The following is a 19,266-nucleotide window of genomic DNA, read 5'->3' on the forward strand; positions in this document are numbered from 1 at the left end:
ACACCGGAGGGGGGGAGGGTTCCGATCAGCGGGACTCCACTTTAGGGTGGAGAACCGCTTTAAGTATGGACGTCGGGTCAGCGTCGCATTTTGCGTCGTTTGCGTAAGTCGTACGCAAATAGGGCTGTGTGTAAGTTACGTTCACGTCTAAAGCATTGACTATTTGTGGCGTAATTTGGAGCATGCGCACTGGGATATTTTCACGGACGGCGCATGCGCCGTTCGTTAAGAACGTCAATTACGTGGGGTCACGGCTAATTAGCGTACAACACGCCCCCTACCAGCCTATTTTGAATTGTGCAGGTTTACGCCGGCCAATATACGCTACGCCGCCGTAACTTTAGGCACAAATTCTTTCTGAATACAGGACTTGCCTCTCAAAGTTACGGCGGCGTAGCGTATATGAGATACGCTACGCCCACCTAAAGGTAGGCAGATGTTTCTGAATCCGGGTCCCTATTTTTTCCCTTAGTTTAGGCCGATACGTATTCTTCTACATATTTTCGGATAAAAAAAAAAATTTGCAATAAGCGTTTATGGATTGGTTTGCGCAAAAGTTATAGCGGCTACAAAATGGGGGATAGATTTAGGAAGTTTTATTTTTTTTACTAGTAATGTCGGCGACCAGTGATTTTTATCATGACTGCGACATTACGGCGGACACATCGGACACTTTTAACGCCATTTTGGGACCATTCACATTTATACAGTGATCAGTGCTATAAATATGCACTGCTTACTGTGTAAATGTGACAGGCAGGGAAGGGGTTAACACTAGGGGGCGATCAAGTGGTTAAATGTGTTCCCTAGGGAGTGATTCTAACTGTAGGGGGAGGGGACTGACTGGGAGAGGTGACTGATCGGTGTCCCTATGTACAAGGGACACACCATCAGTCTCCTCTCCCTGACAGGACGTGGATTTCTGTGTTTACACACACAGATCCACGGTCCTGCTCAGTTACTGGGCAATCGCGGGTTCCCGGCGGCGCGCGAGCCCCCTAGTGGCTCGGGAAGGCGAGGACCTCATATGACGTCCTCCCAGAACGAGAGGCTTTTAGTCATTTGACGGCGGGCGGTAGTCTACTGGTTAAAGTGTAACTCCGCACAAAATATTTATTTTTAAATCTTGGATGGAGTGGGGAAGATTTACAACCACTGTAAGGTTTTTATTTTGTCTGTTTCCCCATTAGAAAGATTTTCACTCATTTCATGACCCCCGAAATATAGCGGGAAATGGATATCTTAACAAAATATAGGGACGGTTGCAGGAAAAAGCTCTTTTATACAGATCCATGTCTTGGAGTCCATTTGTCTGTATTGCCTATCAATTGGTCCCGTATATCTCTTTTTAGAGGGTGTTTGTTTGTTTCTCTTGGGTATATTTCACTCCACACAAAACAAATGCTTTAATGGCTTTGTGAGTATGAACACTCTTTCGCCATTTAAGCCCTAGTTCACATTGATGCGATTTGGCATGCAATTTTACATGTCAAATCGCATGCCAAATCGGCGGCAGTTGCTGGCAATGGCAGCGTCCGAATTGGTGCGACGCCGTATTAGCGTCACCGCATGATTTCCAAAAGTAGTCTCTGTACTACTTTTGGCGATTTCCACTATTTAGAAACCCTCACAGATGTCTCTGAAATTGCCCCCCGAAGTCGGGACTGACATGTGGGAATGAAATTGTGCGCGTTCAGCTGAACTCGCACGGTTTAACCACTTCTTCCCGACGGCCGTACGACTTTGTACGGCCGCAGGGTGGCTCTACATCTCTGGGAGGCCGTGCTTTTACGGCCTGCGCGCGCAGCCCGCGGCGTGGGCGCGTCCGGCGGAGGCGCGCGCGCGCCGCATCGCTGAGATGCCGATGCGAGTGCCTGGCGGCCGCGATGTCCGCCAGGGACTCGCGATCGGCGGCTACAGGGACAAGACGTGGAGCTCTGTGTGTAAACACAGAGCTCCACGTCCTGTCAGGGGAGAGAGGAGACCGATCTGTGTCCCTTGTACATAGGGACACAGCATCGGTCACCTCCCCCAGTCACCCCCCTTCCCCCACAGTTAGTAACACAATTCAGGGTACACATTAACCCCTTCCTCACCCCCTAGTGTTAACCCCTTCAATGCCAGTCACATTTATACAGTAATTAGTGCATATTTATTGCACTGTTCGCTGTATAAATGTGAATGGCGCCAAAAATGTGTCAAAAGTGTCCGATGTCTCCGCCATAATGTCGCTGTCACGAAAAAAAATGCTGATCGCCGCCATTAGTAGTAAAAAAAAAAAAAAAAATAATAATAATTCTGTCCCCTATTTTGTAAGCGCAATAACTTTTGCGCAAACCAGACGCTTCTTGCGATTTTTTTTTTTTTTTTTTAACAAAAATATGTAGAAGAATACGTATTGCCTAGACTGAGAAAAAATTATTTTTTTTTTAAAAATTGGGCAATTTATTATAGTAACAAGTAAAAAATATTGTTTTTTTTTTTCAAAATTGTCGCTCTATTTTTGTTTATAGCGCAAAAAATAAAAACCGCAGAGGTGATCAAATACCACCAAAATAAAGCTCTATTTGTGGGGAAAAAAGGACGTCAATTTTGTTTGGGAGCCACGTCGCATGACCGCGCAATTGTCAGTTAAAGCGACGCAGTGCCGGAAGCTGAAATTTCACCTGGTCAGGAAGGGGTATATGTGCCCAGTAAGGAAGTGGTTAATTCTTGCAGTCAGTGTGAACCTGGGCTAAAGGATTTTTAATCGTGTGCAATCCAGTCTTGTGATTAACTCCCCTGCTCCCTGTGTCCACTCGGACATGGAGCCCGCCCCCTCTCTCCTCTGACTGACTAGCTGACTTTAACAGCAGCGGTAGTCAATGGCGCCGGTTCTGTGTCTCAGCCAATCAAAAAGGAGAATCTCGGATGGCTGAGAGATTCGTGGACATTGCTGGACAGAGAGGGGGGGGCTGGTGTACACAGGCTTGTTATCTTGGTGCATAGAATGCATTAAGATAAAAAAACCTTCTGCCTTTACATCTCCTTTTTAAAAGTCACTCATTTATTTATTTATTTATGTATTTATTTATTTATTCATTAAAATGCTTGCAAAACAGAGCAGTCTTACACACGTGCCGCCATGCGCTGGCGGGATAAAAACAGGACAGGAAAGGGGCAGAAACGACATCGATCAAACAAGTAACAATAAAAACTTTATTGCTAAAAATTGTGACTGCATCTTTCAGATTTTAAAAAAATGCCAGCATTAAAATTAGGATAAGGGGCACTGTAGGTAGTAGTGCACACAGAATGCTTTTTATCTTAATGCATGGAATGCGTTAAGATAAAGAAAACTTCTGGGCCAGATTCTCGTAGGAGATACGACGGCATATCTCCAGATAAGCCGTCGTATCTATGAGTCAGAGCTGTCGTATCTTGACGCCTGATTCAAAGAATCAGATACGCCAAAATTTCTCTAAGATACAACCAGCGTAAGTCTCCTACGCCGTCGTATCTTAACTGCATATTTACGCTGGCCGATAGGGGCGTGTACGCTGATTTACGCCTAGAAATATGTAAATCGGCTAGATACGCTTATTCACGAACGTACGCCCGGCCGACGCAGTACAGATACGCCGTTTACGTTAGGCTTTTTCCGGCGTAAAGTTACCCCTGCTCTATGAGGCGTACCAATGTTAGGTATGGACGTCGGAACAGCGTAGAATTTTTCACGTTTTACGTCGTTTGCGAATAGGGCTGGGCGTCCTTTACGTTCACGTCGAAAGCATTGTTTCTTTGCGGGTTAATTTGGAGCATGCGCACTGGGATACTTTCACGGAGGGCGCATGCGCTGTTCGTAAAAAGCGTCATTTACGTGGGGTCACAATAAATTAACATAACACACGCCAACATCTTCCATATTTGAATTAGGCGGGCTTACGCCGGCCTTTTTACGCTACGCCGCCGCAACTTTGCTTTGAGAATACTGCACTTGCCTGTCAAAGTTGCGGAGGTGTAACGTAAATAGGATACGTTACGCCCGCACAAAGATGCGCACTTCTACGTGAATCCAGGCCTCTGACTTTACAACCCTTTTAAAGGCTTATCTCTGGTCTCCCACAGTAATTCTATTCCACCACTAGATGTCACCAGTCTACCAGGTTGAATGTGATCCAGCCACAATTCAATATCGCTTTCTGGGGATATGTCATTCAACCGCCCTGGGCTCACAGGAGAATGCTGTAGAAGATAGTGGCACCATGGTTATTATATGGCTGAGACATTCAGCATGCAGTAAGGTTTTTAAAACAAAAAATGGTGCAGGGTTGCTGCAAGGTGCAATGGGGACTGGATAAATTGGGGGGGGGGGGGGGGTATACTGCACACAGGGCGTTAATTTAAGAGCAGCTGTAATATACACCTCTATGTACAATTAATCTTGCGCTGTGTTTCATACAGGTTCCAGAGTCCAGTGTCCTCGGCCAGGTTGGACAAGGTTACAAATATGCGATAGGAATGCTGAATGAAGGTCGGATTGGAATTGCTGCCCAGGTGATACAACGGGACCAGTGTGCTGAAATGCCATGACACAAACACAAAAAACACAAAAAATATTCAACAGTTTTGCTCATGAGAATGCTGCTGTGTTCTCTCTTTCCTGTAATTAGTAGTTACCCTTATCGAGTGGCCGGCTATTGTGTAACATTAAAATGTGTATATCCAGAGCGCTCCAAGCAGAGAGGGTAGCAAATCTTCACACACTTTAGGCAGCACTCAGGGAGACAAGCAATCTCTAATGGAAACAGAAAAACAAACAAGGCGCCTCTAAGTGCAGAAGTATACAACTTTTAATATCCTCTAAAGGGGTTAAAATCACTTACAAGAAAGTGGATGAAACGGGCATGTAGCAGGTAACTGACCTGTCACTGGCTGAAGAAGGAACCAATGAGCTGTTCCGAAACGCATCCCGCCTCTGACACACTTCCTGTCCACTTCCTGTTTGTGTTCCATGCTGGTTTCTGTCTCGCTTCCTCTGACGTCATCCCCAGGCTCCAGCACTATTGTGTCCTCTGAACATTCACAGCACAAGTCGGCTGTTATCTCGTGGACTTCCCTGGAAGCTTTACCATTACAGACTGGGACTGCCCTGCCACTTCAACATCTCCTGGATGCACTTATCTGCTACATGCCTGCTTCATCCACTATCTTGTAAGTGTTTTTAACCCCTTTAGGGGTTATTAAAAGTTTTATACTTCTGCACTTAGAAGCGCCTTGTTTGTTTTTCTATTGTGTAACATTACAGCCAGTTTTAATAATCTTGTAAAAAGAGAATGCATGGTGAATTATCTTATTGAAATTTTGTCAACATTCCCATGAGGTAAGAACCTTCTGAAATCTGTGATAAGGTCAGGGGGATCCTGATTGTCTGTCTCTGCTTCCAGAATATTGCTTTTGATATTACTAGAGGAACATTTGTATGTAGAAATATTTGCTTAGAGCCTGTTTAAAATCCACAATGATGGAATCGCCATATCTACTGCATTCCGAAAAACCTGTAAAACACAGTGAATCGACGCATTTCACATTCAGGTTGCTTCCTTAGTCCCCATTCACACCTAGGCGTTTTGTCGCCTGTAGTGTGACGCCGCTGCCGCCAGAGGGCTGGAAACACATTGCCCTCTATGGAGATGGTTCACATCTCCACGCCGGACGCCTGCCGCCTGAAAAAAGGTCCCGGACCTTTTTTTCAGGTGGCTTTCGGCGTGCGGGGACCATCTCAATAGAGGGGCACATCTAGGCGGACAATCGCAGCGTTTTGTCGCCGCAAATCGCGGTACAAAACGCAGATATTTGCCCCTGCAATTCGCTGGACAAAACGCCACGATTTCGTCCGCCTAGATGTGAATGGAGCCTTAGTCTCCACTTGGATAGACATGAAGATAAGGCTATGTAGAAATCGCATACCCAGGGACCAGTGTTGGAATAGTATATTGAAATTACATCACCAATTTAAATTGTTTGTTAACCCCCCCCCCCACAAAAAAACTGATTCTGGTCCCTTAAAGCAGATTAATCGGCACAGCACAGTGCTTGTGCTGTGTAATCTGCCCCTCCCTGATCACTCCACTTCCTGTGTCCCCCTCTCTGCGCTGACAATGAAAATCAGGACTGCTGAGCCCTGCCCATTGTTGTCAGCGTATGTCCCTCCATTTTCCGCAGCCCTGCTGTGCTATCCTCTCTCCCCCTCCCTGCCTGTCAGCTCAGTGTCTGTGTGTCTCTGTCTTTTTTTATTATTTTTTTTTATTTAGCTCAGGCATACGGTATTTGGTATTTTCTAAATGATTATTTCTTTTGATTTTCTATTCCTTTCAGAGATGATTTGATAACTATTTATTACTTGTCATAGAAATTATCAGATTTTTTACCTCCTTTTGTGTGTTGCAGATGCTGGGCTTGGCTCAGGGCTGTTTTGATCAGACCATCCCATACACCAAGCAGAGAATCCAGTTTGGGAAGAGGATATTTGACTTTCAGGTATGGCATAATACTGTTTTCATATGCATCCTATCTATAACAAATGTGAGCAGCTGGTTTTTATCTTGGGGGAAAATGTGCCATTTTCTAGGACACTTGCTGTTCTGGAATCCCATATTCCTATCCCAGGAAAACCCTATAGGGCAGTGATGGTGAACCTTGGCACCCCAGATGATTTGGAACTACATTTCCCATGATGCTCAACTACACTGCAGAATGCATGAGCATCATGGGAAATGTAGTTCCAAAACATCTGGGCTGCCAAGGTTCTCCATCACTGCTATAGGCTCTTTACTACCCGAGCAGCTATGTCTAATCACAGCTGATCATGGTGTACACAGGAAAAGCCATGTATCCTCTACTTGCGCTGACAGATGTGAGTAGAGGAGAGACGATCGGCTGCTCTCCTGACCAGGGGGGGTCTGCGTTGATTATCGGTGCAGCCTCCCAAGGATGCCCACCCAGAACCACCAGGTAAACCCACTAGAGCCCACCAGGGATGATAATCGGTGCCAATTTGGGATGGCACTCTGTGCCCATCAGTGATGCCTGCCAGTGCCTCCTGATCAGTGCTGTCTGAGTGCCCATCAGTGCCACCTATGCATGCCCATCAGTAATGATTGCTATGCAGTTTCATTGTGCTCTTTACACTGGCTGTGCTTAGTGTTTTCTGATAACTGTTGTACTTGAAGTGTAACTAAAGGCAAAACATACTTTTCTTCTTTTTTTTCTTTTTTTTTTGATAGAGTAAGGGAGGGCTTATAACCCCTTTCAGTTTTTTTTTTTCCTATAGGGAAGATTTCACTTCACTTCCTGTCCCAGAGCCCAAACAGGAAATGAGAGGAAATCCCTCCAAAGTGAAAGAATCCCAGAGTGTCTTCAGAACTATTGTCCCCATTGGAAGATTTTCCCTTTTTATTACCATATTTTCCGGTGTATAAAACTTGCCTCAAAACCCGGGGGTCGTCTTATACGCCGGTACCAGACCTCGGGCATCCATTATTTAAAAGCCGCGCCTCCTCCTTGTGGTGTTCCGTGATAGGCGGAACACTTGGTTTCCCAGCAGAGCCTCTGTTCGGTGTTCCGCCTATCACGGATGTCTTCTCATCCTCGGCTTCGGACGAGAGGACCTCCGATAGGCGGAACACAGGCTCCCATCACGGAACAGCATGAGGAGGTGGCGCGGCTTTTGAATAATGGACGCCCGCAGTACAGGACTAAAGTCATGGCACAGTGAGGCATTTTGATGGCACAGTGAGGTATGTAATGGGCACAGTGAGATTTGAAAAAGCTGAATAAAGAATGTTCCTGTCAGCGGTTGTTCCGGCTACCCCTCGGCTTCCAGACAGACTAGTAGGAAGGGGGTCGTCTCCCAAAACCAAAATTTTATCTGGAAAATTAGGGGGTCGTCTTATACACCGGCAAATACGGTACTTTTCTAAAGTGAACCCAAAATTTGGATTTTCTTTCAATTTCAATAATTACAGTAAACAGGGCAGATACAACTCTTTAATGCTAGCAGAGATGGCAAAAAAAAAACTGTGTGTTCCTCTCCACTCCATCCTTTTGCCTTTAGTTACACGTTAAAGAGGAGTTCCACCTAAAAATGGAACTTCCTCTTAACCCACTCCTCGCCCCCTTACATGCCACATTCGGCATGTAATTTTTTTGGGGGGGGGGAGTGGGGGCTTCAGGAGAAGGCGACTTCCTGTCCCACTTCCTTCGCCTTTCCAGCCCCTCGGCGGAAGAAGATTGGCTTAATCGCCTTTTCACAGCCCCTCCCTGTAGGCGAGCGCCTGTCCAATCGGACGGCGCCGCTCACGCATGCGCACTGCTGCTCGCACACTGCCGCTCGCGAATGCGCAGTGGGTGCCCGGCCGTGAAGCCGAAAGCTATCACTGCCGGGTGCCCACACTAGTAATGAAGAGGGGGGCGAGGAGCGGGCTGCAGATGGACACAGATCTGGCTGCATTGAGGCTGCAGATGGACACAGATCTGGCTGCATTGAGGCTGCAGATGGACACAGATTTGGCTGCATTGAGGCTGCAGATGGACACAGATCTGGCTGCATTGAGGCTGCAGATGGACACAGATCTGGCTGCATTGAGGCTGCAGATGGACACAGATCTGGCTGCATTGAGGCTGCAGATGGACACAGATCTGGCTGCATTGAGGCTGCAGATGGACACAGATCTGGCTGCATTGAGGCTGCAGATGGACACAGATCTGGCTGCATTGAGGCTGCAGATGGACACAGATCTGGCTGCATTGAGGCTGCAGATGGACATCGATCTGGCTGCATTGAGGCTGCAGATGGACACGGATCTGGCTGCATTGAGGCTGCAGATGGACACGGATCTGGCTGCATTGAGGCTGCAGATGGACACGGATCTGGCTGCATTGAGGCTGCAGATGGACACGGATCAGGCTGCATTGAGGCTGCAGATGGACACGGATCGGGCTGCAGATGGACACGGATCGGGCTGCATTGAGGCTGCAGATGGACACGGATCGGGCTGCATTGAGGCTGCAGATGGACACGGATCGGGCTGCATTGAGGCTGCAGATGCACACAGATCGGGCTGCATTGAGGCTGCAGATGCACACAGATCGGGCTGCATTGAGGCTGCAGATGGACACAGACCATTATTTTGCTTCAAAGTGGTTTATTTTTTTTTTAAGTTATTTTTCCTGAAACTTCCCTCTTAAATTGGGGTGCGTGTTATACGCCGATAAATACGGTATATAATATAAAAGTGCAGGAAGGGCACTGGACAAAGCACTAGGGAGGTGAAATGATTTCATACAGTAATGTAATCTGTAAGAATATAGTGTACTGTATGTTATGTTTTTTGTTCTTTTTGAATTTGCCGCCGGGCTCTGCCCCCATGCGTTGCGACGCTTGCAGGGAGCTCGGAACACAATACATCGGGCGGATGGGACACAGCGGGGGGACATAGCAGGATCCTGGTGACAAGGTAAGTATACTGGACCAGGAGTCTGCAATGAAATCCTGAGCGTTGCTCGGGGTTACCGCTATTGGTACTGAAATTTAACCCCGATCCACACTCTGGAATACCACCAGGAGGGTTAAATGGCTCTAAAAATTCAAATGTAAGAGAAATAGACTCCAATTTTGTAATACTATAAAAGCCGCATTATTTGAAACAAAGCTAAATTGTTACTCATAAGCTTCTCATAAATCCAACTCCATATCAAATGCAGTGTGCCGCCAGACCCGCTAAAGCTGGTATACAGGCCGAGTAGATCAGCGTTTTCCCCGGTCTTTTCCTGTGTAACTTCCGGTGATGTCACTTCTGGTCATCGTGCAGCCATGCCCTGACGTGTTTCGTCGTTACAACTTTGTCAAATGTTTGAAGAAAACGTAAAAGAGTCATGACTTGTCTTATGCATAAATCTTAATCAGTTTTAAGCACAGGGTTAAGGGTCGTGTTGATGGCATCTGTTTGAGACACTTCTGGGATTATTCAGATTTCATTACCAGGTGACCTGCATGTAACCTGTTTTAAGTGGGTTTTGCATTCTAATATACTATAGGAATGCAAAACTCACTACAGGCCTTTATCAACTATCTGTATGGAGGCATAAATAGTCCACTAGTCCAATCGGCATTTCATGACTGGTTACTTTAGAAACCCTTATTAAAGGGCAGTAAGCATTTGAAATTACTTCACCATGTTGGGATTTGTTTGTCTGGCTTCCCACTTTCCTGTTTTGTTGAGCACCAGACATAAAAGAATAATGCTCCGGTAACTGTCTTTTTTTCTTTTTTTTCTTTGCAGGGTATGCAGCATCAGATCTCGCACGTGGCCACACAGCTGGAGGCAGCCCGACTACTTACTTACAATGCAGCCAGGCTGAGGGAAGCTGGGAGACCCTTTAAGAAGGAGGCCTGCATGGCTAAGTACTTCTCCTCGGAGGTAAAGCTGCACCATGTACAAGTCCGGTACCCTGTGGGTCAGTTTATAGATGTGCTAATCTCAGACAACGCCACTACAGTGGTTTACGTAAACAAGCAGGAGGAAACAAGGTCTCCAAGCTTGTTGGTACTATCACAAGTGATCCTGCTTTGGGCAGAGGCACATTTGGGTTCCCTAAGGCTCTGTTCACACCTAGGCGTATATACGCCTGTAGTGCGACGCCGCAGCCGCCCCTGAGACGCTGGAGGGATGATTTCACATTGCCCTCTATGGAGATGGTTCACATCTGAACGCCGTACGCTGTACGCCTGGACCTTTTTTTCAGGTGGCTTTCGGCGTTCGGCATAGGAGATGTGAACCATCTCCATAGAGGGGGTACAGCTGCATTCACAATCGCAGCGTTTTGTCGCCGCAAATCGCGGTACAAAACGCTGCAATTTGTCGCCGCAAATCGCGGTACAAAACGCTGCAATTTGTCGCCGCAATTCGCGGGACAAAACGCTGCGATTTGGTACGCCAAGGTGTGAATGCAGCCTAAGAGACTACCTCAGCTGAAATACTATTGGACAAGGAGATTGGGAGCTGAAATCGGAGAACTTTGCTGAGATAACAACCAAATGGGGTACTCCACAGATTAAATGTGTTTGCCTCCAGCAAGAACAGAAATGTCAGGAATTACTTTGCGTTGAAGGAGTCTCTAGCTCTGGGAATCGGATGCATTGACTCTAGAGTGGTACTTCAAACTGACTTATGCCTCTTCCCCAGTGTCGATTCTCCCGCAAGTGAGAAGATCATGCTGAAATCCTGCCAGGTCATTCTCATAGCCTCATATTGGCTAAGGAGGCATTCACTGGTTTTCGGCCCTAGTGTCCCTGTCGAATTCCCCCTCCTTGGACTGTTTCCTGATCTGCTCTTTAACCACTTAAGCCCCGGACCTTTAGGCAGCTTAATGCCCAGGCCAGGTTTTGCGATTCGGCACTGCGTCGCTTTAACAGACAATAGCGCGGTCATGCGACGTGGCTCCCAAACAAAATTGGTGTCCTTTTTTCCCCACAAATAGAGCTTTCTTTTGGTGGTATTTGATCACCTCTGCGGTTTTTATTTTTTGTGCTATAAACAAAAATAGAGCGACAATTTTGAAAAAAAATCAATATTTTTTACTTTTTGCTATAATAAATATCCCCCAAAAACATATATAAAAATGTTTTTTTTTCCTCCGTTTATGCCGATACGTATTCTTCTACCTATTTTTGGTAAAAAAAATCGCAATAGGCGTTTATTGATTGGTTTGCGCAAAATTTATAGCGTTTACAAAATAGGGGATAGTTTTATTGCATTTTTATAATTTTTTTTTTTTTACTACTAATGGCGGCGATCAGCGATTTTTTTTTTTTTTTTTTTTTTTTTTTTTTTTTTTTTCCGTGACTGCGACATTATGGCGGACACTTCGGACAATTTTGACACATTTTTGGGACCATTGTCATTTTCACAGCAAAAAATGCATTTAAATTGCATTGTTTATTGTGAAAATGACAGTTGCAGTTTGGGAGTTAACCACAGGGGGCGCTGTAGGAGTTAGGGTTCACCTAGTGTGTGTTTACAACTGTAGGGGGGTGTGGCTGTAGGATTGACGTCATCGATTGACTCTCCCTTATATAAGGGATCACTCGATCGATACGCCGCCCCAGTGAAGCACGGGGAAGCCGTGTTTACACACGGCTCTCCCCGTTCTTCAGCTCCGGGGAGCGATCGCGACGGAGCGGCTATAAACGAATAGCCGCGCCGTCGTCCCGGATCGCTCCCCGCGGGAATCCGACCGCCGCATGTAGCGGGGGGGGGTCCCGATCAGACCCCCCACCCGCTAGAAGGCAAGGACGTACATGTACGCCTATGTGCCTGTACGTGCCATTCTGTGGACGTACATTTACATGCGGCGGTCGGGAAGTGGTTAAGGGGCCCATTCTTCACCCCAATACTTGCCTCCTCCATTTGGCAACATGGAGGCTGAGAGGAAAATCCTCAGAGACAAGTGTCTGTTCTTCACCCCCAATCCTCGTCTCTTCCGTTTTTGATGGCTTGAAGGTTGAGAGGAAGATCCTCAGACAAGGGTTGCTCAGAGAAAGCGATAGACACTTTTTGGGGGTTATTCACTAAAACTGGAGAGTGCAAAATCTGGTGCAGCTCTGCATAAAAACAAATTGGCTTCCAGGTTTTATTGTCAAAGCTTATTTGAACAAGCTGAAGTTAGAAGCTGTTTGGCTACCATGCGCAGTAGCACCAAATTATGAGTGCGCCAGTTTTAGTAAATCTCCCTGTTTGTTTTTGTAGGAAACTCTGCACCAGGAAAATGTATTCTAAAGTTTTTAAGACCTTTGTTTCCTGGAAAGCAAGATACAAAAGGATGGATTATTCCATTCCCACTGTGTTCGAATTTTTACAAACCGGGTGGATAAGAATTTATAGCCAGATTCACATACATCGGCGTATGTTTAAGCTGGCGTAGCGCAGCTCATTTGAGCTACGCCGACGTAAAATAGAGAGGCAAGGCCAGTATTCACAAAGCACTTGCTCCCTAAGTTACGTCGGCGTATCGCAAATGGCCCGGCGTAACCCCGCCTAATTCAAAATAGGCAGGTAGTGGGCGTGCTCCATGTAAAGTACCCGTGACCCCATGTAAATGAGGGCCGTTGGTACGGCGCATGCGCACGCATGCTCAAAATCACGTCGCAAATACTCATTGCTTTCGCAAAGCTTACGCAAACAACGTAAAATACAACGGCTGTTCGGTCGTCCATACCTTGCATGGGCTGCGCCATCTTTTTGGTGGTTTATTTGTGTCTTGCTCATTTACATATTCGACGCGTAAATCCACGTACACGCCCCACAGGGTTTTCTGCCGGGGCCCCCGCTTTTTTCTTTTAAGCTCTTTTACGAGCAGGGGCCCCGGGCTTCTTCGGCGTCTTCTGCTGGTGGGGGGGGGGTCCCAGTCTTCACCGCCGTCCAGTTCTCTTCTGCCGGGGGGTGGGGGGCGCTTTCTTCTTTAGCTCTTTTATGAGTGGGGCCCGCCCGGGCTTCTTCGACGTCTTCTGCGGGGGGTCCCAGGCTTCACCGCCGTCTGGTTCTCTTCCGCCGGGGTCTCTTCATTAGCTCTTTTACGAGCAGGGGGCCCCATGCTTCTTCAACGTTCTCTGCCGGGGGGTCCCGGTCTTCACTGCCGTCTAGTTCTCTTCCGCCGGGGGCCCCCGCTCTCTTCTTTTAGCTCTTTTTTACGAACAGGGGGCCCCGGCCTTCTGTCGCCTGCCTTCTTCTCTTCTTCGATGTTGACACGTCGCTTCCTCCCACTGTAATGCTGTGTGCTCGGCTAACAATGATTTTATATAGACCTCTTATGACGTCACAGTCCCATCATGCTCCGGGTGGTGACGACATAAGGGGGCGGGTTTAACCCGGTGACCGCACACACAGCAATACAGCAGGAGGAAGCGACGTGTCCACATCGAAGAAGAGAAGAAGGCGACAGAAGCCCGGAGCCCCCCGTTCGTAAAAGAGCTGAAGAAGAGAGCGGGGACCCCCGGCGGAAAAGAACCAGACGGCGGTGAAGACCGGGACTCCCCCGCCCCCCCCCGGTAGACGGCGAAGAACCCCGGGGCCCCTCCCGCTCGTAAAGAAGAAAGCGGAAGACAACCAGACGGTGATGAAGACTGGGACCCCCCCCCCCCCCCCCGGCAGAAGACGTTGAAGAAGCCCAGCCCCCCGCTCGTAAAAGAGCTAAAGAAGAACGCTCCCCCCCCCCCCCATGGCAGAAGAGAACCGGATGACGGTTAAAAACATTAAAAGTGTAGTGTGTGTGGTTTTTTTTTTTTTTTACTTTTTTTTTTTTTTTCCCCAGGTGAATGGGTAGGTGTACCCCATACTCATTCACCTAGGGTGGGGACCGGGATCTTGGGGGCGAGGCCCTGTCCTCATCAACATGGGGACAGGGTGCTTTGGGGTGGTATGTGCCCCAAAGCACCTACCTCCCCATGTTGAGGGCATGCGGCCTGGTACGGTTAAGAGGGGGGGGGGGGGCTCACTCGTCCCCACCCCCTTTCCTGACCGGCTGGGCTGCATGCTCGGATACAGGTCTGGTATGGATTTTGGGGGGACCCCCATGCCGTTTTTACGGGGTTTCCCCTTAAAATCCATAGCAAACCCAAGCTCCTGGTATGCTCTTGGAGGGGGAACCCATGCCGGTTTTTTATTTGAAATTTGGCGTTGAGTTCCCCCTCAAGATTCATACCAAACGCAGCTGACACAGTGCACTGCGGTTACCTGCGTTTATGTGCAGATAGCTGCGGGACATCGCAGCTGGACGCATTCAATTCAATTTTTTCTATTCGCACAAAACTGCAGGTAATCGTGGCGTGTGAAGGGTGTCATAGGAAAGCATTGTGTGCTTCTAGCTGCGGTAAAATCCACAGCTAAAAGAACCATTCTATCCGTCCGTGTGAAAGGGGCCTTAGACCTATTGGTAACGGTGTTTCTGAGACTCTTCTAGGACAGCGTCCTTTTTTTTTTTTCTTACCCTGAACTTTTTTAACCTTTTTCTATAGGTGTTTGGTTATGTTTTTAGATTTATTTGTATATTTTTGACCTTTGGTTGGATTTCCCTCGTGCACACTGGTGGCGGTTCTTCTTTTGGTTGACAACTGAGGGGAGTGGAGGGGCCTTTTAACTATTTTTGGTATTGAGTTTCCTGAAGAGGGCAGCTGTCTTGGAAACACTGTTACCGGTAGGTGTAACCGTGTTTTTTTCTTTTCTTCTGTTGCAGTTCCTGAAATATATTCATTTTATGAACCATCACACAACCTGATGACCTTTTTATCTTCTTAGGTGGCAGCAATGACAACCAGCAAGTGCTTGGAATGGATGGGAGGAGTTGGCTTCACCAAAGACTATCCAATAGAAAAATTTTACCGGGATGTCAAGATAGGTAAGATGCATCATACTGACCTATATTACCATTTAATGACAACTAGAAAGCAAACTTTTCAAATTCTTTTCTCAAACATGTATGTAGACCTTACCAAGAGAATATGAAACATTCTCTTGATAGAGTAACCCCACACATCCACTACCTGAGTGAGACGGAGTGCCTAGGAGCGGGTGCACCACACAATGGGTGTCACAGGAGAGTTTGCGTGAGCAGCAGGGGGCGTTGCTAGGTCTGCAAAAGATCAGGGGCTTGAGCCAATAGCAGTGGTCACCAACCTTTTTGCAGGCCCGCGGAAGGGGGGGAGTCACGCTGGTGGTAAGCAATTTTTTGCACGCAACGGCTGGTGTTGGCACTTCAATCATCATGGCACCATGGATGATATGGTGTCAGGGGGATTGATGCGCATTGTTTCTATTGTTGCAGTCTAATATTTAATGAAGTGGTTCAACTCGCCATAATGCAGAATCAGTGGAAGCCCTGGGCGTGTCACTTGCCACCGTCGCCTGTCACCAGATGCAGCGTGTCACTTGCCACCGTCACCCGCCACCTGATGTGGATTGTTTTTTGCCACTTTCACTTGGCAGCAGATGCGGATTGTTTTTTGCCACTTTCACTTGGCAGCAGATGCGGATAATCCCTTGCCACGTCACCTGCCACCATTTTCAGATTGCCACGTCGCCTACAACCATTTGTAGATTGTCACTTGCCACATCTGCCACCATTTGCAGATTGTCACTTGCCACCAGATGTGGGTTGTCACTTGCCAACTGATGTGGATTGTCATGTGCAGTGCCGCCAAATGTGCATTGACGCAGGCTGGCAGCACTGGTCCATTTAGTGAGGGCAGGAGAGCAGTGATGCAGGGCAGGCAGTGAGAGATGATGTCATCTCTCTACTTCCCGCCGCACCTCGCTCCCACATTGAAGAGGCCCGGCTGTGAAGAGCACTGATGTGGAGCGGGCGGAGAGAGATGTCATCTCTGGTTGTCCGCTCGCTCACCTCTCTCCTCTCCTCCACCTCTCTCATGCAGCCAGCCCGCCCGCCAGCCACAGCAGTCGCGGCAGCGGCCCGCTGGTTAGGCAGGGACCCTGCGGCAAGAGACTCTGGGCTATGCTCCCCAGATTCAGGGCTATAGCCCCAATAGCCACCCCCTAGCAAAGCCCCTGGTGGGCAGTATCACTGTGGAGCACAATTCTGTTTCTCATCAATGGTGTGGTGTTCTTTAGACGTTGTTATTAAAAGGACTATTATTATATGGACACTCATATTTGTTTTTGAAATGATTACTGTATATACTCGAGTATAAGCCGACCCGAATATAAGCCGAGGCACCCAATTTTACCACAAAAAACTGGGAAAACGTATTGACTTGAGTATAAGCCTAGGGTGTCCATGTGCATGCCTCACTGTGTCCATGTGCATGCCTCACTGTGTCCATGTGCATGCCTCACTGTGTCCATGTGCATGCCTCACTGTGTCTATGTGCATGCCTCACTGTGCCCATGCCTCACTGTGCCCATGACTAGACTGACGTTTAACATGGGAGTCTATAGAAGAGGTGCCCGGATTTGAAAAATCAAAGCTCCCCAGCCGTAGGTCCCTCAGACAACAAACTTTGCACACTTGTAGAGGAGAAATGGGACTACATGTGTGCCAAGTTCCGGGTCCAGGGGGCCGGTACCGGGTCCCCACAGTCACCAGAGAAATTACCGTTTAACATGGGAGTCTATGGAAGGGGTGCCCGGTTTTGAAACATCGGTGCTCTCCGGCCAACAAACTTTTAACACTTGTAGAGGAAGCGTGGGGCTACATGTGTCCAGGGGACTTGTGGCCAACCCGGGTCCCCAAAGTCAGGGAGATCAGGTGCAAAAAGGTGACTTGAGTATAAGCCGAGGGATGCATTTTCAGCACAAAAAAATGTGCTGAAAAACTCGGCTTATACTCGAGTATATACAGTATTTTATTATAGAACTGCTTCACATCCAAATATTGGGGAATGTGGACCTTATTTACTTATTTAAAGCGGCAGCAGTATAACGTGTGTAACTGTTTTTTTATTTCACTTTCTTCGCTAATTGTAATTTCATTATAGTGGTTTTGAGTCACTATTAGATTGTTTGTTTTATACATTTAATCACTTTACTCCAAGCGAGGTGTTTTAAGTGTTTACTATGTTATTGGATTGGAATAAATACTTATAGAGCGCCGAATGCGAGTTGTGAAACTCGCGTCTAAGTTGTCTACTCTCCTGGTTTAAAGCTTTGTGTCATTACAAGACACCTGGGCTTCGGGATAGTTTTGTGGAGCATGTACATTGAGCCTATTCAGCACCCCTAGAAGTTAATTTTTTTTTTACTTTTTTTTTTTTTTTTTTTTGCTTTTTAAATGTTCTAATTCAATAAAGCTGTGAGCAAGTTTCTACGTTTTGTGATCCCATAACATGCCAGAATGTGTGTGTTTTTTTTTTTTTTTTTTTTAATTATTAACCAATGGTAATTTTAATTATTTGTTATTAGTATATGTTTACTGATAATCTGTAAAATTGATGTTCTAGGTACAATCTATGAGGGAACATCCAATATCCAGCTGAGCACCATTGCCAAGTTTATCGATCAGGAATACTGAAGCCCAGGAATGTGTTCTCTTTCTCTACGATCCTTCCGATTCCACGTGATCAATCACTTTCCAGACACACATGAATGTCCTCACCATAATCCATGAGTATTACTGTTGAGAAAGCACTGACACTTCTGCTTAGGTCCAACTCTGAGCTCTTCACTGTTCTTCCAAAAAGAAACAATTATCAGGGAAAGACATTGCCTAATTTCAATGCCAAGAATACACTACAAACTTCAAACACTCGTGCCTCTTAAAAGGTCAGTCCACGCAAAATCGATATTTTGGTCACCAAACTGGTGAAAGGTCATATTTTTGCTATACAGTGAAACCTCGGATTGCGAGTAACGCGATTAACCAGCATTTCGCAATACGGGCACTTTTTTTTTTTTTTAAACCTGACTCGATTTGCGAGTGTTGTCTCCCAAAACGAGGAGGATTCAAGCCAATGCGTTGTGCAGTACCGCATTTGGCCTGAGGTGCGGGGGTGCAGGAGCTGGTCAGAGCCAATCGGAAAGACTTGGAAATACTCCGTTCCCGAGGTTTTCCATATTCAGCCCCACGGCACCCCACCCCTGGCCACATGCGTTATTGCATGCCATAGAAGTCAATGCGGAACAAATTATTTTAGTTTCCTTTGACTTCTATGGGGAAACTCTGTTTGATATGCGAGTGCTTTGGATTACGAGCATTCTCCTGGAACGGATTATGCTCGTAATCCAAGGTTCCAATGGGTATTTCTCAGAGGCACCAGTGGCAGGATCCCCCTAATGGAGTACATACTGTTACCACACCATGTATGGGAGTCTCCTCCTGCTGCATTCCCTGTAATATTAATTCAACTGGATTACCTTCTTAGCCTAGTAATGAAAGACATTAATAGCCAGATTCAGAGAGAGTTACGCCGGCGTATCAGTAGATACGCCGACGTAAATCTGAATCTGCGCCGTCATAAATTTAGGCGTATTATGGAAACCAGATACGCTTAAATTAGGCTAAGATACGAGCGGCGTAAGTCTCCTACGCCGTCGTATCTTGGGGTGCAATATTTACGCTGGCCGCTAGGTGGCGCTTCCGTTGAGTTCGGCGTAGAATATGCAAATGCCTAGATACACCGATTCACGAACGTACGTGTGCCCGTCGCAGTAAAGATACGCCGTTTACGTAAGACGTTTTCCGGCGTAAAGTTATTCCAACAAATAGCTGGCCTAGTCA

The 19,266-nt window shown here is 47.0% G+C and overlaps 1 protein-coding gene across 1 annotated transcript in view; it reads left to right on the forward strand.

The window, feature by feature from the left end:
* Nucleotides 1-19,001, forward strand: part of ACADSB (acyl-CoA dehydrogenase short/branched chain) — a 40,673-nt gene extending 21,672 nt beyond the window's left edge. The window contains exons 7-11 of the mRNA XM_040361336.1: nucleotides 4,444-4,536; nucleotides 6,430-6,519; nucleotides 10,323-10,460; nucleotides 15,333-15,432; nucleotides 17,990-19,001. Coding sequence (XP_040217270.1) covers nucleotides 4,444-4,536; nucleotides 6,430-6,519; nucleotides 10,323-10,460; nucleotides 15,333-15,432; nucleotides 17,990-18,060 — 492 coding nt within the window. The 3' untranslated portion in view covers nucleotides 18,061-19,001. The remainder of the gene's footprint in view (nucleotides 1-4,443; nucleotides 4,537-6,429; nucleotides 6,520-10,322; nucleotides 10,461-15,332; nucleotides 15,433-17,989) is intronic.
* Nucleotides 19,002-19,266: the final 265 nt, after the last annotated feature.

This window comes from Rana temporaria, chromosome 8, assembly GCF_905171775.1.
Source record: "Rana temporaria chromosome 8, aRanTem1.1, whole genome shotgun sequence".
In the NCBI taxonomy this organism is placed as follows: domain Eukaryota; kingdom Metazoa; phylum Chordata; class Amphibia; order Anura; family Ranidae; genus Rana; species Rana temporaria.